Source organism: Oenanthe melanoleuca, chromosome 14, assembly GCF_029582105.1.
Source record: "Oenanthe melanoleuca isolate GR-GAL-2019-014 chromosome 14, OMel1.0, whole genome shotgun sequence".
Taxonomy (NCBI): domain Eukaryota; kingdom Metazoa; phylum Chordata; class Aves; order Passeriformes; family Muscicapidae; genus Oenanthe; species Oenanthe melanoleuca.
In genome coordinates, this window is record NC_079348.1 from 7,840,650 (window position 1) to 7,863,983 (window position 23,334).

General features: G+C 47.7%; 1 protein-coding gene across 1 annotated transcript; it reads right to left on the minus strand.

The window, feature by feature from the left end:
* Nucleotides 1-252: 252 nt before the first annotated feature.
* On the minus strand, nt 253-23,235 carry MSLN (mesothelin). Its single transcript, XM_056502904.1, has 28 exons — nt 23,158-23,235; nt 21,705-21,736; nt 21,328-21,349; nt 21,194-21,221; nt 18,940-19,024; nt 17,889-18,050; nt 17,451-17,653; nt 17,160-17,251; nt 16,505-16,635; nt 15,933-16,054; nt 15,085-15,247; nt 13,947-14,162; nt 13,600-13,770; nt 13,126-13,272; nt 12,961-13,010; nt 12,403-12,523; nt 11,927-12,012; nt 11,217-11,346; nt 10,318-10,508; nt 8,266-8,356; nt 7,294-7,405; nt 5,809-5,993; nt 4,927-5,073; nt 4,181-4,314; nt 2,897-3,024; nt 2,311-2,405; nt 1,888-2,077; nt 253-1,153 (listed from the first exon to the last, which is right to left on the minus strand). Exons 1-28 carry the CDS (start codon nt 23,198-23,200, stop codon nt 1,059-1,061), a joined length of 3,372 nt encoding a protein of 1,123 aa, XP_056358879.1. The 5' UTR covers nt 23,201-23,235; the 3' UTR covers nt 253-1,058.
* Nucleotides 23,236-23,334: the final 99 nt, after the last annotated feature.

Genomic DNA, 23,334 nt, shown 5'->3' on the forward strand with positions numbered 1-23,334 from the left:
ACAGTGGGAAAACTCAGGGATTTGAGTCACACCACAGCTGAGAGATCCCCAAAAATCTTATTTAACTTTTTTTTCACGAGCTGCTTTTTGATCAAGGTTTGTTCAAGCCACACACACAGACTCTCTTGGGATGATTAGCTGGAGATAATTTATCTTGATTACTGTTCAGTGCTATACAATAAAACATCAATCTGCTGTTTTTTCCTAATCTAATGTGTTCCTTGAGGTTTTTAGTGCTTTGTGGGGATAAATCCAAAATCTGCAGTGAAGGACAAACCTGCTCCCTCTCTACAAAGCTCAGACAATGAAGATTGATAAAATATAAATAAATCCCTTTTTTCCTGGCAGACTCTCCTCCTGGAGGAAAGGGGGATGGCAGGAGCTGGATACAGGTTTCACTGAGTTTTGGGGTTTTTTTGACAGATTATTTCCAAAGAGTGGGGAGAAAAATTGGAAAACCTTGTACAAAGTTATTTTCCTTCCACATGAGGAAGCTGAGAACAGTGTCAGCTCCTAAATGTTGAGCAGCCAAGCCTAAGGAACAGGAGCAGGCAGATGCTGGGATTCTGAGCACTGAATTTGGGGGAATTCCTGCAGACAGGAAGGTGAGGGCAGCCTCAAGGAAGAGCAGACACTCATCAGATTGCTTCTGGCATTTTTACTCACTTCCAGGATTTATTTACAAGCAGCTGGAAAACTTCATTCCCACCCTGAGGTCTTGGCAGTATCATGAGGTCAGGCTCTGAGAAATGTCATTTTTAACCTGCAGAACTCACCCTCAAACCCAGCAGTAAGATGGGGTTTAGCAGTGGTTTGGGGCTGAGCTGGGCTTGGGCTATCCCAAAGGCAAAGATCCTGCTCCAGAGAGTCTGGAATCTTCCTTTCAGACACAACTGGGGTTTTTTTCCAAGTGATTTGAAAGCCAAAAGTACCTAAAAGTGAGTCCTGGGCTGATCCCAGCTGCCTGGAGCTCTGGGCACTCCTCATGGCTCACTCTGAGCCAGGTCTCAGAGCAGGTCACAGCCTGGTCCCCCTTGGTTCCTCCTGGGAGGAGATGGTCAAGACAAGCTGGACACCAGGAGGAAGCTGAGGAGCAGGGCAGGCAGGAGGTGCAGGGCCCTGGCCACGGTCCCCACAGGGGCTGAGGATGGTGCTGGAGCACAAAGAGAGGATTGGAACAAAGAAATCAGTGACTGAACCTCATTTGAGCTCAGGTTGTATTACAACACTTTGAGACAAATTGGAAATCCAAAATCTTGAGAGTTTTGGTGTTTCCTCCATGGGGAAAACATCCCTCTGTGCCCCTCCAGGGGTTGTCTCTGTCTGCCCAGCCATGGTGTCCTGGGTTGGAATGCAGGATGTGACCAGGGGTGTGTATTCTGTCAAACCAGGTGGGGCAGGGATCTTTATCTTTTCCACAGCCCATCCTTCCTCCAGGAGATATCTCCTGTTAATGGGTTAATTTTCATTTTCCTAGTAAAGAACTGTTATTCCCATTCCCATATCTTTGCCAGAAAGCCCCTTAATTTCAAAATTATAATAATTTGGAAGGAAGGGGTTTACATTTTCCATTTCAAGAGAGGCTCCTGCTTTTCTTAGCAAACACCTGCCTTTCAAAACAAGACACGTGGCAAACACCAGGCTGAGTTTGGGGATTGCAGTAGAGGATCTTCAGGCTTTCTTCAACCCAAACCACTCAGATTTTGCCTCCAAACCCAAATCCCTGAGGAGGAAGTGCTCACTCAGTAAGGATGTTCAGCAGGGATGCTCCCAGTGGGATCCCAGGCTTGCTCCTCACCCTGCACCCAGAATTTGCCCCACATTCTTAAAAGAGCTTTAACCCAAAAATTAACCATGAAAACCCAACCACCAGGAGCCCAAAGGTACCTGGGAATTTGGGGGTGACGAGGTTGATGTAGCCCTCCTGTGTGCCCCCCGTGAGCCCGATGTGGAGCTTGTCCAGCTCTGATTGTTTCTGCAGCAGGATCCAGTCCCTGACCGGAGCCCGGCTCTGCCACTGCGCCAGCTCTGGGAGGTTCAACCCCAGCAGCCCCTGGACCTCACGGGGTGTCAGCAGCTGGGAAAACAATCACACAGAATCCAAAAAAGCTTTAATCATCTTCATCCTGGTCCGTTTTCCCCTATTCTGGGTGTTTTCCTGGGGTTCTCTGCACTGCACAGGAAAATCCCAGAGCATGGGTTGGATTTGATGGAATCGCTGCTGATTTCCAGCAGTGGACAACACAACTGAAGCCAAGCACTCAACACAACAAAATGCAAGGAATTAAAGGATTCCAAGGTCCAGCTCACCATCAGGGAGTCTCTCCTCAAAGCCACAAATGTGCTCACGTTCATGTTCACGTTGTCCTTGCTGAGAGCCTTGAGATCTGCAGCAGGAGCCCCCTCTGGCACCAAAACAAGAATATCAAAGGATGGGAGGCCCCAAAGAGCTGAGCTGGGTCTCTGCACAAAATGAGCATTTCTCCAAAATCCATTAGGCTGGGGCTGATAACATAGTGAGGTGCAAAATATGTGGCTGCTCCTCCTTTTTTTTTATTGGGAGTTATTTTGTTGGGCATTAAAAATCTGGAGAGATGCCAGACAGTGGAAAGTAGAATTTGGAAAAATTATTCTCTTAACAGGAGAAAAAAAAAAATCAACTTTGTGACATGGAAAAGGGCTGTGAGACAAATCCTGAGTTTGGTTTTCCCTGTGATGGTCTGGGAACAGATCTGGGCAACTTAAAGCTGGCACAGAATCCTTCAATAATATTTGATGCTATTTTATGTTGGAAAAACAAACTTTGAAAATTCCCAAATCATAGATGGATAGTAATACTCATTCAGTTTGTGGCTAAGAGTTCTCTTTCCCCACAACATTCTGGTTTTTTACATACCCAGGTAAGGTAAAATCAGCTCATAGTAAGCAGGTAAATGGTGCTGGTCAGAAAAAGCTTTTTTGGCTTTCTGGTACAAGATGTTCTTCATCTCCTGTGAACAGGCTGAAGGATCCAGAGATACTAGTCTGCAGAAAAATAAAGATTTAGGATGAAAAATGCTTTTATTATCTCCAACCTGTCCAATTTTCCCATATTCTGAGTGTTTTTCTGGGATTCTCTGCACAGCACAGGTGATCCTTAATTCCCAACTCTATGGAGAGAAGCTGAGAGGAGAATTTTTCCTTCAAGTGATGATTGGTCTGATGGTGCAGAATCAATTTGTCTGTTTGCCAAGCGGTAATTAATTAAATAATTAATTAAATTTACCAGTCTTTCAGAGGAATTCAACCTAGAAATGCCTAAAAACCACGAGGCTGTGGCACTTGAGGATGTGGTTTGGTGGTGATCGTGGTGCTGGGTGATGATTTCAGAGTCCTTTTCCAACCTTAACGACTCAGTAATTCTATGAAATTTAATTTAATCAACTCTTGTGCAGATGAAAGCAGGCACTGAGTCAGATTTGCAAACAAAGAGAGTTAGATTGGAAATCTGAGCCCTGCCTGGCAGGATGGGCACCAACAAGTTTGAAACCCCAGAACTGAGCAGGTTCTGAGGTGCTTCCTAAATGCCCTTTCCTTGAGAGCAGAAAAAAGGAAAAGGATGGGAAAGGGCTTTAGGAAGATGGAAAATTGGGAATTTTGAACTTTTTGTGCTGTCAGGCACTGACCCCCAAGAAAACACTGCATTTGACCTGAGGCCTTGGAGAAGGCTTCCAAAATTAAAAGACAGAATTAAGGTCACGGGTGTGATCTTAGTAGAAGTGTGTAATATCACAAAGTGAAAAATTTAGAATTTAGGGTTTTGGAATATAGCAATATATAGAGAGGAAAACAGAGGTTTTAGGGTGGAGGTTTCTTTATTCTTCACCTTCTTCTTCATGGGTTTGGGTGGTATTTTGTAATTGGATAGAAAATTCCAAATTGCAGGCCACAGGTGATTGGTTATTGGGTTAAAAGTAAAAATAATTTAGGTATTCTTAATTGGACCGTTTAAAAGACCTTGTAGAGAGAGAAATACATCTCCATTTTTAGCTTGTTAGCTTGAAGTGCTGTAGAAGTCATAAGAATTAATAAACATCTGAGTCCAAATAAGAAATTCTGTCTTGTACATTTAATCCTGACCCTGGCAAAAAAAAAAAAAAAAAAAAAAAAATTTAAAAAGTGATTTAAATCTGTGACTCACCTGAGGCTTTGGGGGTTGATGGCTTCCAGCTCAGTGTCATTCAGCAGGCACAAGTAACTCGTGCCTATGGCATTCAGGGCCGTGGCATTCAGGGCATTGCCCAGCTCCACGTAGCGTTTAATTGCTGCTGAGGCCTGGAAACATAATTAATTGGATGAATTTAATTGAACTGAAGGCGTGGTTTCGTCCCCATAATTATAAAATATAAAATGGAGCCATGTCAAAGCTGTTGGTGTTGCCATGAATTTCGTGTTGGAGATAGAAATGAGATATTTGGGTTTTTGTGCAGAGTAGCAGATTTTTTACTGTACACAGTTCATTTTTATATGGTATTAGAAGGTATTGTGTTTGAATTTAATTGGTTAGTAATCCAGTGAAACTTAGTTCATTGGTTGGTAAGGGTTATTTACATGTTTAATTAACTTTTTTAAAATATATATTTATATTTTTTCATGGATTTTTATAGGATAGACTTCTTGTTTTTATAGGCGTAAATGGCTTTTTTCCAATAATATTCTTATGATTTTTATTCTTATGATTTTTTATGGAAATTTAATAGGTTAGCTTAGTCAGAACAGAAAGCCCTGATTTTATAAAGCCTTTCTTTTATAAACTTTGGCTTAAATGCAACATGTTCATTGGACCACCCAAAATTATGGTACCAAAGATGCTTCAACCATCTCAGAACCCACTCAGTTAATCCCAAACCAGCTCCTAAAACCTGGAAAGCAAAGCCAAGCCCCTACCAGGGAATTGGAGGGTTTATTCTTCAGGAAGGCAGCCAACATGTCAGCTGAGCTCATCTTCCAGGTGGAAACATCCTTTGGGGTGATGAGGAGAAGGAGATCTCCCAGGTTGGAGAGCAGACTTTCGGGATAACCATTGGGATACCTCTGTGGAGACACAGTGGTTATGGGGACAGAGCAGGGCAGTGGGGCTGGGGGAAAGATGAAATGGTGATTTTAGTGTTGTCTGCAAGTCTCCAAAAGGGAACAGAGGGAGGATGGAGCCACGTTCCTCTCAGAGGTGCCCAGTGAAAGGCTGAGGGCCAACAGGTCAGGAAAAGTCTGATTAGACATAGAAATAAGAAATAAATATTTTCCCAGTAAAGGTGGTCAAACCCTGAGAGGGGAGTTGAGAGACAGCAGAGTCGCATTCTTGGAGATCCTAAATTAACCAGCACGAGGTCCTGAGTGGTTCCATCAGTGGAAAGTTGAGTCACATCCTTGGAGATCCTAAATTCCCCAGGATATGGCTCTGAGCAATCCCATCAGTGGAAACTGGACATTTTTGGAGATCCTTAATTCCCCAAGACAAGACTCTGAGTGATTCTATCAATGGAAATTTGACATCCTTGGAGATCCTAAACTCCCCAGCACAATGCCCTGAGCAATCCCATGAGTGGAAATTGGCCATTTTTGGATATCCTAAATTCACCAGCACAAGGCCCTGAGCAATTCCATCAACAGAAATTTGAGTCAGATCTTTGGAGATCCTAAATTGCCCAGGACATGGCGCTGAGTGATTTCATCAGTGCAAATTTCACATCTTTGGTGATCCTAATTCCCCAGGACAAGGCCCTGAGCGATCCCATCAGTGGGAATTGGCCGTTTTGGGGCTGGAATTACCTCGTCCAGGTACTCCTTCAGCACAGCCAGCTGTGGGTTGCTGAAGGGGTAGATGGCGATCTGGGAGAAGTGACTTTCCAGGGAGGCGTTGCGGAAGCAGGCGCGCAGCTCCTCGGGGGTGTAGTAGGTGGGCATCAGGTCATCGTCCAGAACTGCCTCTGTTATCTCCTTACCAGCTGGGCAACCTGCTGGAGCCACGGCAAACTCAGGGTTAAATCCACCTCCTTCCCTCCAAGGATCCCAGAACCGTTTTGGTTGGACACAGCCCCGAGGTTGATCTGTGCCCAATCCCCACCTTGTCACCAGCACTGAGTGTTGTATTGCACTGTTATGACTCTGTACTGTTACTGTTTTATATTGCACTGAGAAAAATGGTTTGTTCTGTACTGCTCTGAAGTTCTGTGAAGTTCAGCCCTCCCTTAGCCCCTCCCTGCCAGTGTAACCCACTGGCTGCAGCTTAGGTTTGAAATTCCCTGCCACTCCTTCCTTCTCTCTCTTTTTTCCCTGGAAGCCTTCAAGAATAAACCCTTGGATTATCCCGGGAAAAGGAGCCTCCTTGATCTTTGTCCATGCCCATCTCCTTCCATCTCTGACCCAGAGACAGCTCAGAGAGTGGAGGGAAATCACAGCAGTTGGCGCCCAACGTGGGGCATCCCACGTGGTGAGACCCACACAGCTGGACTATCAACCTTCTGCAGGAGTTCCTCCTGGGATGGGGACTCCAAATCTCCCTGGGACCCCTCCCAAGCCTGAGGGGCTGCAGGGTGAGCTGGAATTCCCAGTAGGAATGGTAAGAGCCAAAATGAGGGATGAGGGACTCCAGACTGGCTCTTTAAATGCTGGTTGTTGTACCCAGATAATACAGCAATTTATTTATTTATTATTTTAAATGCTGTTTATTGTACCCAGATAAAACAGCAATTTATGGCTCATGGGTGACAAGAGCCCAGCCCACAGCTGTGGGTTTGTCTGAAGCCAACTCTAGCTCTGGTTACAATGCATTATACACTTTTCTTTTAATACATAACAACCAATCAACACCTTTACTGTTACCTATATCCTATAATAACTAACATTGCCATATTCATATTACTATTCTCCAATCACAGAAAGTTAGTGTGTTACAGTTTAAGCTCAAAGCTGCTTTTCAGTTTTCTTGCAGTGGAAAATTCTGAGACCTTTTTTCTACTTGCCACATTGGCCTTCTTGTTTGCCTGTGAAATCACTTTGCTTGGTAAAATATCTTTTGTTTGAGCTGAGTTTATCCTTTTCTCTTCCAACTCATTTTACCCTTTGCCTTCTTAGTTACCCAGTACAACTGGCTCAGCAATTCTCCTGTATCAAAACTCACTTTCATTTCTATTCCTTCTTCAGATTCTACATTCAAAGATCTTTCTGCTAAACATGGATATCTGTGAGACCTTCCTGTCAAACCCCATCCATCCCAAAGGGGAATATCTCTGGTTTAGGGTTTGTCCTCCCTACCATCCTCTCTCTTGTGCCTGCGGGGCTGCAGCTCCTCGACGATGGTGGCCAGCTCCTTCCTGGACAGGGCAGAATCCCAGGCAAAGTTCCTCAGCCAGGTGGTTAAAGCCTTCTGCAAGGAAAAAGGATCATCAGGGACATTTGGGAATCCTGGATGTGCCTCTCCAGCACAACCCCTGCTCCTCACACACCAGGCTCTGAGCCTGGAGATGCTGGACCAAAGAAATTCCTTAAATGTTTGAATTCTCCCTTTTCCTCCAGCCCATCAGTGCCGGGAGTTCCTCACAAAGCACTGGGAGACTTATTCCTGCTGTCCCCACAGGGACAGGAAGGGGCTGGCAGTGACCTGGATTTGCAGTTCCAGCTTTTGTATTTTCCAGATTCTGCACTGCATTAGCATGTAACTCTGAACTCCATATAAAGTGTTAGTGAGTTCTCCTCACAGTCAGTCACACAAAACAATCCTTTTCCAGCCACCTTTACAGCTTCAGGCCCAAAAACTGCAAACAACACAAATTAAGGAGAGAATCTGGGAGGATGGGACTGCAGAACCTGGAGCTGGAATTGGACAATGAACCCCAAGATGAAAACGGACCAAAACCTACAAAAGTGTGAAAACTCGTGACTCTGAGTCCATCTTGGGTCCATCTTGGGTGTAGCCTTGACCAGGCTGTTATACTGCCCAAGGCCTTTTAAATAAATCTAATACATTTAATAAATTTAATAAACTTTGAAGGCCTTTTTAATAAATCCCTACTTTATTCATTTAACTCTGTTCCAGCTCAGCCTCTCACAGCTCTGTGAACCCCCACTTCTCACAAACCATCCCCGTGGCTCCAGGCTGCTTTCCAAAGGAGGAACTGCTGGAAGGAAGCTGGATCCACAACCCCCAGCAGATTCCAGCCCCATTCCCAGATTCCCAAATTCCCATCCCATTCCCATTCCATGCCCAGCCCTGTGGGAAGAGCCCACCTTGGGGACGTGCTGCAGGATGCTGTGATCCAGCACAGGGATCAGCCCGCTGAGCTCACTCAGGGTGAAGGCTGACCATGATGCAGGAGGCCTGCAGACAAAGAGAAATAAATAAAAAAAAACCTTATAAAACATAATTTCAACCTTATTGTTCTATCTAAGCTGACCTATTAAATTCCCATAAGAATCATAAAAATAAAAATCAATTTACGCAGCAATCTATTCTTGTAAGAAAAGTTTGCACCTACAAAAACAAAAAGTTTATCCCATGAAAATCCATAAAGAAAAAATACAAACTGTCTAGAAAGAAAAAAGTTTAACACACATATACACTAACCATTATATAACATATATAATGATATGACATATACACAAAACCTGTGCACAGCCAATCAACTGAGTCTCAATAATTTACTAACCTATTAAATTAAACCACAGTACCTTCTAATATCATATCAAAATGAGTCGTATACAATAAAAATTCAGCTATTCTACACCAAAAAGTGTCTCATTCCTCTCATTTCTATTTCTAACACAAAGCTACAACAAAAATGAGCAGGAATCAGCTCTCAAGGAAGAACAAAACTGAAAAAAGCACCTTTAAATCCCCCAGGATTATATTCTTGTGACATGTGATGTTAAGAAATCAAAGGGTTTAAACCCTAAACCGCCCCCATCACTTCCTGGTGCAAAAATTCATTGCAGCAGAGCAGGAGAAGTTGTCAGGGAATGAATCAGGGCAGCTGGGTGGGAAAATAGCCTTGAACAAATAATTCCATTCTTAGGGATCTTTCTGGAACCCAAAGAATTTCTGTTGCTCACTGTGGCTCAATTCAGTGCCAAGACCTCAGGGAAACTGATACAGGAAGGAAAATATTTTGCTTCCTTCTGTGATAGAATTGGGGATTTAGCAAACATCTCACTGGACAGGTAGAGGCAGAATATTTCCTGGAAGTCTGTGCCTGACAAAAGCTTGAACTCACCAGGCCAGGCAGAGAAGTTTGATTAATGAAAAACAGAGCAGAGGAAAAACTTTTATAATGAGCAAGAGACACAGAAGTGAGCACTTATTTTCCAGGAGAATTTCACCCAGGCCTTTTAGCTGATATAATTTCAATTAACAACGTAAAAGACCCAATGTAAAGCTCAACAGCAATAAATTTTGGGGGTTTTTGATCAAGCTGCTTGGCTGGAGCTCACTCAGGCCTTGGCAGGAGCATGGGTTTGAAGGGAGCAGTCCAGTGTGAGGGTAATGACCTCCAGTGCTCTGGGCACCAACTTTGTTGGGTCATCTTCTTAAAAGAGCAAAGCAGCTGAGGGTTCCTAAAAGGTTATTTATTGCAGGAGCACCTCAGTCTCAAAAGGCACAGTCACAGACATCAGAATTCAGCTAAGTTTTGGTATAAAGTCTCAAACAGAAGCAGAAGCTGCTCCTGTCAGGGTCCTGGGAGCTGATGTTGCTGTGGCAGTTTGTATCTTTCTCTTGGGTGTTGATGATGATGAGAGAGCAAAGCAAAGCAAAAGCAAATGGCAGAAAGCAAAAAGCACCAGCTGTCCCCAGTGCATGCTCTTCTGTAGGATCTTCCCAACCAGCTAAGGCACAAACTCAGACCAGCACTCCTTAACCTGTTAGAATTTTAATTTCTTAACACACCAGGTTATGTATAAACCACACAAACAATCTCTCTTGTTCTATCTGAAAAATGTAATATATTGTTACTATAGCTCTGTTATGTCTAAAACTACATTCCTGGAGCCTCCATTGAAAACATCAGCATGTTTTTCAACCTTCACTAGAACTCACACTATGGTATCTGAACCTTTTACTACTAAAAGCATTAGAGCTCAGACTGAAACTTACTGATTCATTTATCCTAAAACTTAGACTTATACTAAAACTTACACTAAAACTTCTACTTTATGTGTGAGTGGCTTAATATCCTTCAATCCATCCAAAGGCTTTGATTCAATCCCTGCACTCTGATTTCTCCCTGAAGAATCCAGAGAATCCCTCAACTCACTGACTCCAACAGTCCAGGAGAAAACCCATACCCAAAGGTGGTGTTGCCACTGCTGAGGACGTCCCTGATGGCCTCTTCTTGCTCAGGCAGGAAAGATCCACAGTGGCTCAGACCCTTCAGCAAGCTGCCCCCAGAGCTCCTGATGTAGTCCCCACCCAGCTCACACAGCAGCCAGCCCAGAACCTCGGCGTCCTCCTCGTGTATTTGTGTGCCAGGAACCTTCTGGAATAGAGGCAGAGGCGTGAACTGGGGTGGAGCATCCCTGGGTCCCAAAAGCCCTGCAGCATCCCAAGCCCTGCAGGATCCCAAAAGCCATCCAGGATCCCAAAAAACCTGCAGGAATCCCCAATGCCTGCAGCCCCCCCAAAAACCTTGCAGCATCCCCAAAAACCCCACAGCATCCCCCAATGCCTGCAGCATCCCTCAAGCCCTGCAGCACCCCAAAAACCCTGCAGCATCCCCAAAAGCCCTGCAGCACCCCAAAAAATCCTGCAGCATCGCCCAAGCCCTACATGATCCCAAAAACACTGCACCATCCCCAAAAACCCCACAGCATTCCCAAAAGCCCTGCAGCACCCCAAAAGCCCTGCACCATCCCCAATGCCTGCAGCACCCCAAAAATCCCGCAGCATCCCAAAAAACCCTGAACCATCCCAATGCCTGTAGAACCCCAAAAACTCTGCAGCACCCCAAAACCCTGCAGCACCCCAAAACCCTGCAACACCCCAAAAAACCCTGAACCATCCCAATGCCTGTAGAACCCCAAAAACCCTGCAGCATCACAAAAACCCTGCAGCACCCCAAAAACCCTGCAGCACCCCAAAAAACCCTGAACCATCCCAATGCCTGTAGAACCCCAAAAACTCTGCAGCACCCCAAAACCCTGCAGCACCCCAAAACCCTGCAGCAGCCCCGCCCCTCTCCTCGTACCAGGCACGCCAGAGCCTCCAGGAGCAGCTGCTGCCTCCGAGGGGCCTCTCTGGGCAGAACATCCTGGTTTGCCTTCCCAACATTGCTGAAGAACTGCCTGCAGCTCCCTGTGGCTGCATAGTCTGAGGGGCTGGGAAGGAATTCCGTGGATTTTAGGGAATGAGGTCAAGCTCAGCACACCCCATGTGTGATGAAACATCTTCCACACTGAGCTCCACAGGAGTTGTTCTTCCCCAGTTTTCTTCTATGGCATTAAATTTGTTAAAATTTCCTTCAGTTTTAAAATGGTTCTTTAAAAATCAATTCTCGCCTTAAGGCTTCTCTTGTGTGAGACACAGGTTAAAATTGTTCAAGGTTTGGGTACAGAACCACAGTGGAAGGAGGGAATTCACTTTATTCCCTGTTTTCTTTGGTGTTGTATGATAAAAGCACATTCAGAGGCCTGGGAATGCCAAAATTTGGCCTTGGGCACTGCCTGGGCTGGGGCAGCCTCAGCTTCTCTGGGAATCCCCACCCTCACAAGGATTATTTATTCCAATATCTCATAAATCTGCCCTTCTTCAGCTTTCTGCAATCCCATTGTTTATTCCCCAGAAAGAGGCCTAAAGAGCTCTGAAACAGAAATCAAATTATTTAACCAGGTTGTAAACTAATTCTTATTTATCCCATGAAGTACTAAGGCAACAGCACGAAAACCACAGCACAGTTACCTCAAAAACAGCAGCAGGTCTTTGGGATAACTGTCCAAATCCTCAGGAATCCCATGCAGTGTCACCATCTTCAGCAAGCAGCTCAGCTGGAGGGACACCAGAGATTGCATCAAGGAGAGCAACCACCACCAAACACAAGGAAAAGATAAAATAATGTAAGGATTTTAGGAAAAAATAAAAAAATAAAAAAATAAAAGAGGGGAAAAATGATGGAAATCAGAGGGTTTGGATTTTCCTCTCTTCAGGGAAATTCTGAGCTGTGGAGGGACATTTGCTCACAGGAAGGGACCCACCCAGTGCAGCTCCTGCCCTGACACCCCAAAACCTCCCCCTGTGCCTGGGCCACCCTCTGGGTGCCCTAAAACCATCCTAACCCCAAAAACATCCATCCCCTGAACTCCAGGGGTTCTTCTGGCTGAGCAATCCCCTCTGGTACCTCCAGGACAACCCCAAACCCTTGGGAAGGTGGGGATTACCTGGTCCTGGCCCAGCCTGACCTTCTTCCTCCTCATCACCTTGGCCAGCTCCTGGAACCTTCCAGCTCCCACAGCACTGGCAGCAGCACAGGTGAAACCCTGCAGGACAGACTGGGAGAGCCTGGCAATTCCCAGCAGCAAAATCAGCAGGGAAAAACCTTCAGCAAGCTGCATTCAGTGCTGACCCCACTGCTTTTCCCGGATAGAAATCTCTTATTTTCATCATTTTCATCCCAGATATTTCAAAACCCCTCTGAATTAATCCCTGGAAGGCTTGGAAATGCATTCCAGAGACAATCTAGAGCAAGATGCCATGTGCAGCCTGAGCCAGCACCATAATTTTAGGAAGAAAATGTGGTCTCTGGGTTTATTTTACAGCTGAGCCCTGGTAAATCTCAGTGTTCCAAGCCAGGGTTTGGGTTCACATTCCATTTCCCATCTGCTCCTGTGGATTCCACGGGGTGGATGTGCCACAGGAAACGTGGGAATTGCCAGGAAAACTGTGGGAATTGCCAGGAAAACAAACAGAAGATGGGAGGAGAGGAGGAAAATCTTTACCTGCTGAAGTCAGGCTCTGCCTTCACCACATCAGCAAAAAATATTGCAGCCTGGGAAACAAAAGTAAAGGTTTTCCAGGGAAAACTGCTCAGTTTCCAGGGGATTTGTGGAATTCATGGCCCCACAGAGGGCAGGGAGGGGAAGGAGGAGCCCACCCCCCCTTACCTGGTCTCTGGTCCAGGGTTTATTGTTGAGATCCTGCACATTTGGCTTCTCTTCCCCAAAAACAAGCAGGGGTTTTGGGATGTAGCTGGCCAGAGCATTGGGAATGAGTTTAACCAGCTCAGCAGGGTGGCCAACCCTGGAGGAAACCTTGGAAAAAAACCCAAGAGAACAAACCATGGCAATCTCACCCAGTTTTAATCCAAATCGTGGCAATATCAGAGCCAGAGAATTGTCCAGGTTGGAAAAGACCCCCAGGATCAAATCCAACCTTGAATTAATTCTGCTCCATTTATGTTCTTCCCTGGGAATACCAACTTGGGAATTAGTGTCTGTGACCACCCCATAAAACAAACGACCCTGCCCTTGTCCCCAGGGGGCTGAGCAGGCCAAGGGCAGGGACGAGCCAGGGACAGTGGCTTGTCCTGCTGCCACCCTGCCTGCCTGTGACAAATCCCACAGGGCCAACAAGGTCACCTTTTCCACCAGGATGGTTTTCAGAGCAGAGGGCAGAGGGTCAATGTGCTGGGCAAAGGCTGGCAGCTGGATGGCCTCCAGGACAACATCTGGGGACAGACTCTGGACTGTGCTGCTGTTGAGGCCACACAGCAGCGTGCCCAGCTCTGCCAGGCTCTGCCCATCCAGGACCTGCAAGGGAACGCCAGAAGCAATCAAGTTGGAAAAGAGCTTTGAGATCAGAGTCCCAGCTGTGCCTGATGCCCACCCCAGAGTTCTGAGGAATTCCCTGGACACCTCCAGGGATGGGCACCCCAAAGCTCATGCCTGGACCCTCCCCAGAGGAAGCCTGGCTTGGGGGTCTGTACCTGGTAGCCAGAGCTCAGCAGTTTGCTGGCAATGGCTCTGCACTGCTCAGGGCTCCAGCCACGGACCCTGCCCAGCGCAGGCAGAGCTGCTGCCAGGCTCTCCCCAGGGATGCTGCTCTGGATCCTGGACACTGAGAGCCCCAGGGCAGCCTGGCCCAGAGCTCCCAGCACCGCTGGGGACAAATCCTCCAAGCTGCTCACCAGGGAGGAGGCGACCTGCAAAGATCCCAGGAGACAGGGCAGAGTCAGAGCAGCAGTGCTGGACCCCACAGCCCCGGCATGGCTGCATTTCTGGATCTCTGCCTCAGCTTATCCTGCTGAAAGCTGTGCATGGATCACCTCCAGGATTATGAGTATGAGGTGATGAAAACCTGCAGCCACCAGGGCTGGGGTTTTACCCCAGCAAACCCAGAAAAAATGCTCTGAATACACATCAGCCATAAAGTGCTTAAATGCAAGCAAAGCCTAGTGCAGGAGAAACAGGATTTCAGGACAGCAAACTAATATGATTATGCAGAAGCTGATTTATTGTTTACTTTTTAGCTTTAGTTATACATTTTAAGACTACTTTCCACTCCACCACACATTTTTGATTGGTGCTTCTATGCTGTTCACGTGCCTTGCATGAGTTTCTTGGGTGAGATGATTGGTGGTTGTTTAAAATGTTACTGCTCACTTTTATCTTGGGTCTTTTAATCTTGATATTTTGTTTTTCAGCTCTTTCAATTTAGCACAATTTATGTTTTAGTGGCTTTGAAGGGTTTCAACAAGTTGCAGAAAAACACTTAAAAATGGCTTATTTTGTGCACTTGTTATAAACATTGATTTAAACTGAGAAATATACAGAAAAACAGCTAAATGTGTGAAAGTTGTAAGTTGAAAGCTGTCCAATTACTTTAAGGTTTTAGGTAAAAAATGACCAATTACTCAGAAGAGATAAAGACCAATTAGAACTCTAAAGACAACAGGAACATTTCTCTAACATGAGTCATCCCAAGGAAGGAATTCTTATCTTAGAGAAGATCCCAAGGGGTGTTTGAGCCATCCACGAGCACCCAGCCAGACCCACAACAATGACAGGAGGTGGCACAAGAGCCGGTGTCACCCCAGCAGGTTTGGGGGAGCTGCCCGGGCTCACCTGCAGCCGCTGCGATGCCGGGGAGGAGGGAGCTGTCCCTCCAGCCGTGCCCCTGCTCCAGGGACAGCCCTTCCCCAGCCTCTGGGCCGCTCCCAAAACCTCCTCCCTGCTCAGCTGCCTCACTGCCCCGGGGCTCAGGTAACAGATCAATCTGTCCGGGAGGCTGCAGGGACAAAAAAAAGAGATGCTGCCGGTCACAGAGGGGCTCCAGCAGAATTTTCCCTCTTTTGCAGGCAGATTTCCCCCAGCATTTTAGCTCTGCTGATGCCAAAGGTCCAGCTCAGAGAGCTGAAAAAACCCTGGAAGCACTGCTGGACATCAGCTGGAGCTGGCACTGCAGGGAAATCATCTGCCAGGAAAAAGAACTTGGGATCTGGCCCTCCTCAAGATCAAGGGCAGTGGGATTATTGTGGGATTATTTGAAATTTTATCTTATATATTATATCTTATTGTTATAATATTATATGCTTATTGTATTTATTATATTATAATATACTAATTATATTCTTATATATATCATATTATTATATTTATTATATTATTCTATCTTATAGTGGGATTATTTGAAATTACATTTTATATCTTATCATATTACATTACATTACATTACATTACATTATATTATATTATTATGTTTTATAGTGGGATTATTTGAAAATGGAACCCTTCAAGAGAAAAGCAATGGAACCCTTCAAGAGGTCTAAATGAAATCCCCACTCAAACCCTTGCTGTGTCCCAGCCAACCCAGGAAATGCGATCCTATCAGATCTTTAGCCAAAGTTCTTTATCTCAAAAAAAACCCCCAAAATTTTGCCAAAATTTCCTAAAAATCTGATCTAACTACCTACCTGGAGAGGGGAAGGGCAGGAGCAGAGGTCAGGAGCAGGGTGTAGTACAGGGCAGTCTCCCTCAGCAGGGTGAGGTTCCCAACCATCTCCACATTCACTGGATCCCTGGCAAATTTTTGAAGCTGAAGGGGAAGAAAAACAAAAAGGGAAAATGATTCAGCTGGATCCTTCAATCCTGACTGACATGGGACAGTTTGAACCAACCTCAGGGGTTTCAAGTTGTGCTGAGGTTTATTTTGTTTTGTTGTTTTCAAGTGAACACTGTTCCAAAAATTGATCAGGGTTGGGGCTGCTCCTGTCACTGGCTCCAGCTGGTTCCCTGCAGAATTCCCTCAGTGAAACCAACTTCCCTTTTATCACATGATGGGGGGAAATGATTGCAGTGGGTGTTCACCTCAAATTAACCGGAGAAATATTCCTGCTGGCAGGAATTCCCGGAATTCCAAGGCCAGGTTGGACACCCAGGGATAGTGGGATGGGATGGATGAACCTTAAGTCCTTCCAACCCAACCATTCTGGGTTTCTGATCTCACTCAGGGCAGGGCTGGCACCTCCCAGGGCTCCCCACTTACTGTTGGCTCATCCCAAAAAAGCTGCAGGTCCTGCACAGTGGCGTGCTCCAGAAAGGATCCCAGATAATTCCGAAACCAGGCAGTGGAATTCAGGCTGGGAATGGCCTCACTGTAACATTTCTGGCTGGATCCTGCAGTGGGACAGGCAGGAAAACAAACCCCTGGAGCTCCTGCACTGGGGCAGCAATCTGTGGGAACTGGGGATTTCTCTGCTCACACCTTCCACTCCAATCCACCACAAATTCCCATGGGACAGGACAAAAAGAATCCCAGCCCTCCCAATATTCCATCCCCAGCCTCTTTCTTCCTCCCTCCAATTGCACCAGAAGCTTTTGGCAGGATTTTCAACCAGGGCATGGAAGCTCCTGCCTGGGTCCCTTTCTGGGCTGGATTCTCCCTCTCAGAACCAAACCCTGCAGAAGCAGCAAATGCAGTGAATTTTAACCAGCATAATGACTAATTATTAATTAAACCAGAATAATTTAAATCAGCATAGCCCTGACTGTGCTGATTTATAAAAATCCTGGTTAATAAAGCCTTCAAGCAGGGAAATGATTCCTGAATCCACTAATTACTGACATTCCCAGCCTGGTTCCATTGGAGAGTCACAAAATCCCTGTGAAAGCTCAGATCCCAGGAAAATCAGCTCCTTTACCATCCTGGGTGAGGAAATATTTGATCCCAGTGTAAATATTCCTCTGCTCCTCCACGGGAAGCTGGGAATAGATTCCATCCAGGGCAGCCACTCTGGAAAAGGAAGGAAAAACAGGTTGGTTCAGGGTTTGGGTTTCATTAAAAAAAAAAAAAAAAAAAAAAAATATATATATATATATATATATATATATATATATATATGTATATATATATTCTCAATCCCATCCTTTTCCAAAGGGTTTTTCCCCCAGGGTGTGGCTCTGGTGGCACAGAGGGGACACCCCACACTCACAGCAGCTGGAATTCCTCACAGGACACATCCTTGCCATGGAGGCAGCCAAAGACCTTGGGATCCACCAGGAATGGCTCAAGTCCCTCATGGAGCCACTGGAACAGCACTGGGGGGGTCTCAATTCCAGGCACTTGGAGCATCCTCTCCCACAAACCATTCAGGAAAATCAGGCTCCACTCCAGGGAAAGGGGCACATGGGAAAACTGGGGGCAGGAGAGGAGAAAAAAACTGTGAATTCCAAGGAATTCTAACCAGACATTGACAAAAATCCAAGCAAATCAATGCTAGGAAAAGAATTTGTTGTTTGGAATGGGGTTCTGTCCAAAATAAGGTAAAAAAAAAAAAAAAAAAAGAGGGGATTTGAAATAAAGCATTTTCTGGGAGAGCAAACAAAGCAAAAATTGGATTTGAGGGAATTCCATTTGAGGGAATATTCACCCTCTGGCTGAACAGGGTCAGGGAGACCAAAAGCTTCTTGGCATCATATTTGGAAAAGAACAGGATGGAATATTCTGGATCCAGAGCTCTGGGAGGGTTAGAGGCCAGGCAGGAATAGAAGGATATGAGGAAATCATCCTGAAGGTCCTGGAGCCAAGATCCCTGGAAAAGAGAAGGGAAAAGCAAATAGAGGTGATCATGGATGGGTCAGGTTTAGAGGGCATTTGGGAAGGGATTCCTCCCTTTTTGGGGGGTAAAACACTGGCACAAGTTTGAAAAGCTTTATCCAAAAAAAACCCAAAATTTTGCCAGCATTTCCAAAAAATTTGATCTAACTAAAAACTTCCATGGGGAACTCTTTATTTCCCCAAACAATTTTTCAGGGAAATAGCTTACAAACAGTACAAGGCAGAAACAAAACCAAGGGGGAAAAAAAAAAAAAAAAAAAAAAAAAAAAAAACAAAAAACCAACAAAAAAAATCCCCCAAAACCCCATTGACAAATATTTGCAGAAATGCCATCTTTTTGTTAGAACTATTCATTAAGAAACAAAAACTGCTGTAGATTTAATTGCAATTACTGGCAACAACTTAAGGGATAATGAAAAAAGCAGGGAAGAAAGTAAACCTGGAATAGTCCCAGGTGGCATTTTCCACACTGCAAACACTTCTAATCGTGCTTTTACCCCTTTTAATTGTGGTTTTATCCCCATGGCCCAGGATGACCCTCCCAATGAGAGTCATTTTAATGCTGTCATGCCAATTTTGAAGAGCAAATTTGATTTGGAAAGTCCCTTTGTGCCAGCTTCCTTCTCACTTGAGAGGCTTGGAGCAGGAAATGCCCAATTCCCAAAGGTCTGTGTTGGTTTGGCACAGAGCAGGTGTCCCCTGGGGGGTGGCACTGCCACAGCTCGGGGCTGGGGTGGATAAAAACCCAGGCAAAGCTTTGGCTGCTCCACCCACAGCACCACCAGGGCTGCTTTTAAGGCAGAAAGTAAAGAATTCCCGAGGAAAACAGATGCCAGTGGGATTTGTGCAGGGGTGGTTCTCACCTGGGCACAGGCGAGTTGGCCAAAGGTGAGGCTGCACGGGGGGCTCTGGGCTCGGGTCACCTCCAGGAGCTGCTCCTGGCTGGCACTGGGGACAACAGGGACAGAGCTGGGGACAGCAGGGACAGGGGACAGCACTGGGGACAACAGGGACAGAGCTGGGGAGAGCAGGGACAGAGCTGGGGACAACAGGGACAGAGCTGGGGACAGCAGGGACAGAGCTGGGACAGCAGGGACAGGGGACAGCACTGGGGACAGCAGGGACAGGGGACAGCAGGGACAGAGCTGGGGACAACAGGGACAGAGCTGGGGACAGCACTGGAGAGAGCAGGGACAGAGCTGGGGACAGCAGGGACAGGGGACAGCACTGGGGACAACAGGGACAGAGCTGGGACAGCACTGGGGACAACAGGGACAGCACTGGGGACAGCAGGGACAGGGGACAGCACTGGGGACAACAGGGACAGAGCTGGGGACAGCAGGGACAGAGCTGGGGACAGCACTGGGGAGAGCAGGGACAGAGCTGGGACAGCAGGGACAGAGCTGGGGACAACAGGGACAGAGCTGGGGACAACAGGGACAGGGGACAGCACTGGGGACAGCAGGGACAGAGCTAGGACAACAGGGACAGAGCTGGGACAACAGGGACAGCACTGGGGACAACAGGGACAGGGGACAGCACTGGGGACAGCAGGGACAGAGCTGGGACAGCAGGGACAGAGCTGGGGACAGCACTGGGGACAGCAGGGACAGAGCTGGGGACAGCAGGGACAGGGGACAGCACTGGGGAGAGCAGGGACAGCACTGGGGACAGCAGGGACAGAGCTGGGACAGCACTGGGGACAACAGGGACAGAGCTGGGGACAGCAGGGACAGGGGACAGCACTGGGAGAACAGGGACAGCACGGGGGAGAGCAGGGACAGAGCTGGGGACAGCAGGGACAGGGGACAGCACTGGGGACAGCAGGGACAGAGCTGGGACAGCAGGGACAGGGGACAGCACTGGCAGAACAGGAACAGCACTGGGAAAGGGGCAGCAGCTGGGGTGGGGTGGGCTGGGAACCGGGAGAAAACTGGGCTGGGAATGAGGGGAAGCTGGACTGGGAACTGAGAGAGAACTGGATGGGCTGGGAATGGGGGAAAAACTGAGTGGGAATTGGGAGAGAATGGGCTGGGAACTGGGGGGAACTGGGTGGGGAACTGGGGCAAGATGGGCTGGGAATGGGGGGAAACTGGGCTGGGAACTAAGAGAGGATGGACTGGAAATGGCAAAAACTGCATGGGGAACTGGGGAAAACTGGACAGGGAACTGGGACAGGATGGGCTGGGAATTGGGGGAAACTGGGCTGGGAATGAGGGGAAACTGGAAAGGGAACTGGGACAGGATGGGCTGGGAATTGGGGGAAACTGGGTGGGGAACTGTGAGAGAATGGACTGGGTATGGGGAAAACTGTGGGGAATGGGGGAAACTGGGTGGGGAACTGGGATAGGATGGAATGGGAATGGGGGAAACTGCATGGCGAACTGGGGAAAACTGGACAGGGAACTGGGAGAGGATGGGCTGGGAACTGGGGAGAACTGGGGCAGAACTGGATGAGGAACAACTGGATGGAGGTAAAACTGGAAGGGAGCTGGGACAGCACTGGGTGTGCAGATGAGAGCAGGACTGGCTGGGGACAGACCCAACTGTGACCTGGCACCCCCCAGCTGCAAACCCAGCCCAGAGCACATCTGGACAAACAACCCAAAGGCACCTGAGTGTCCCTGAGCAGTTTTTGGCTCCTGCCTGTGCCCCCAGGCAGGGCCAGAGCCCGGGGGGATCCAGCAGAGCAGAGCAGAGCAGAGCAGAGCTGAGCCCACAGGGAGGGACAGCCCAGGCTGAGCCCTGGCAGCAGGGACAGGGGAGGCTGCCCTGGGCACCCCCAGGTGTAAATCAGGTCGAATAAAGGTCTGGACTGGAGCTGTCTGACCCCACTCAGAGCCAAGATAAGCTCAGCTCCAGTGCCAAGGCTCTTGGCTGCCTCCCCAGGACTGGCCCTGCCTTTCTTTGTCCTGCACAGACACAAAACCCCAGCAAGGCACTTTCCCTTCACTGTTTGAACAAGTGCAACCAGAGCCCTCCCTGCCCACAGGCAGCCCCAGGGCTTTGCAGGGGGAAAAGTCACAAAATCTGGGTTCAGAGGGATCTTGTTACCCCAAGAAACCAGAATCCCTCCCAAGGAAATGCTGCCACAGTCACTGGGGGTGGCTCACCTACCTCTGCACTGAGGCACACACGGCAGACTCTGATCCCCAAAACAAAAAAAAAAAAGGACAAAGATAAGGAATTGTGAGAGGACTTGGCACACAGAACCCTCTCTGGGTTCTGCTGATATTTGGGAAGGAACTCACCGTTGACAGGGGCGCTGGAGCACTGCAGCAGGAGGGAGAGAAAAGAGCTGAGTTAAAATTCAGTTCTGCCATTGTTTGTGATCACTGCACACACACAGGAGGGAGCTGCAGCCCTTTGGGTTGGGATGGGGCCTGGACACACCCCAATCCCAAACCCAGAGCTCCAGGACAGTCATGGCTCTGAATCTCAAGTCAGCTCATCCCATTCCATGAGGAGGGAATTCTCCCGGGGATTTGAGCATGGGTTGAGCGTGATTCCAGATGAAGAGGGGTTGGAATGGCTCATCTTTAAGGACCTCCAACCCAAATCACCCTGGAAGGTTTTAAACACACAAATTTCAATTTTTTTAAAGTAAAAAAAAAAAAAAGAGGCTTACCAGCTGTGTCCCAGCAGCAGCTCCCTGCCACCCTGCAAGACAAGTGCAGGACAAGGTTGTAGAGCAAGCCCAGCCCAAAGCTCGAGCCCTCCCTCAGCTCCCTGCAGCTTTCAGAGCTCCTTTTGGGGCTTTCCAGAGCTCATTTGGGCCGTGGTCCCTGAGGGGTGACAGCCACAAGGTCACCCCCAGCTCAGGCTGGCTGTGTCCAGGTGATGAACTGTGTGTGTCCCCAAAAAGGGACAGCAGGGCAAGGGCAGGAACCACCCTGGGGCTGCTCCTCTCTGGGATTTCCCTGCTCCACAGGCAGGATCAGCCCAGGAATCACCACAATCATCCTTCCATCTGCTTTTTTAGCTGCTTGTTCCTTCCAGAACTGGAGCCTGGGCTGGGATGAATTTCACTGATTTCTCTTGTTAAACACTCAGATGGATGCAAACCCCAGTGCTGGGGTGGGAACCAACCTCAGCCCAGCCCTGCCCCAGAGCCTGGCAGGGATTTATGGGGAAAAAAACCAAATTGCTCCTTCCTGGCAGCTCTGCACACCCATCCATCCCTGATTCCCCAATTTCCAGAGGGATCCTGGTGGCAGCTGGGGCTGGGAAGGTGGGTAAGGCAAAGGTGGGAGCCCAGGGGCAGCAAACTCGGGATGGAGCCAGCAGGAGGGAGAATCCCTGAGCTCAGCACAGAAAAAAGGGAAAGGTGGAGATCCCAAATATTCCTGGAGGGACAGGAGCATGGAATGAGGGCAGGGAAAGTTGGGAATCCCAAATGGAGGGACAGGAGCATGGAATGAGGGCAGGGAAAGTTGGGAATCCCAAATGGAGGGACAGGAGCATGGAATGAGGGCAGGGGGAGGGAGGGGACACCGTGAGGGGCTCTGCAGCCACAGTTTGGTGGCACAGGAGAAGGGCAGTGCCTTTCCTGCTGTGGATGAATCCATAATCCCTAAAATCTCCATTAGCAAGGGGGTTCTAAAGCAGCTTGGATGAGAACTTCATTAGCACACAACCTTTCTTCATCAATGATTTTTAATGATTTCAATGTCACTAATTATGGCCAGGCTGGATGGGGCTTGGAGGAACCTGGGATAGTGGAAGGTGTACCTGCCCGTGGCAGGATGAGATTTAAGGTCCCTCCCAACCCAAACCATTCTGGGATTTATAAATCAATTAATACAGAGTTAATCAGATTCATGATTATTCCTTCAGTGCTTTCCTAGAGACACCAGGATAGTCCAGCAAGAGGAACAGGGAGCAGACAGGAGGAGAATCAATCCCAGTGGGACCTTCCCACCCTGTTTGTTACCAAAACTAAAACATTTCCCTCACAGACCCAACAACAAACAGGACAACGAGAGCCTGGGGATTTAGAGCAGCCACCAAAGTGACATTCCGTGGTGTGGCAGCACAGTTTCCCCTTTGGAGGATGGAAATCCCTCCTGGGACAGACTCACCCAGCAGGAGGAGGAATCCCAGCCCTGGGAGCAGAGGAGGCATTTCTGGAAAGCCACAGGAATCACCTTAGTTCAGCCAGGAAAAACCAAACAGGAATAAATTAACACCAACCCCAAACCCAGAGGAGGAAAATTAAAACTTATGTGGAAATCTGGACGGGCCAACACCTTCCACAA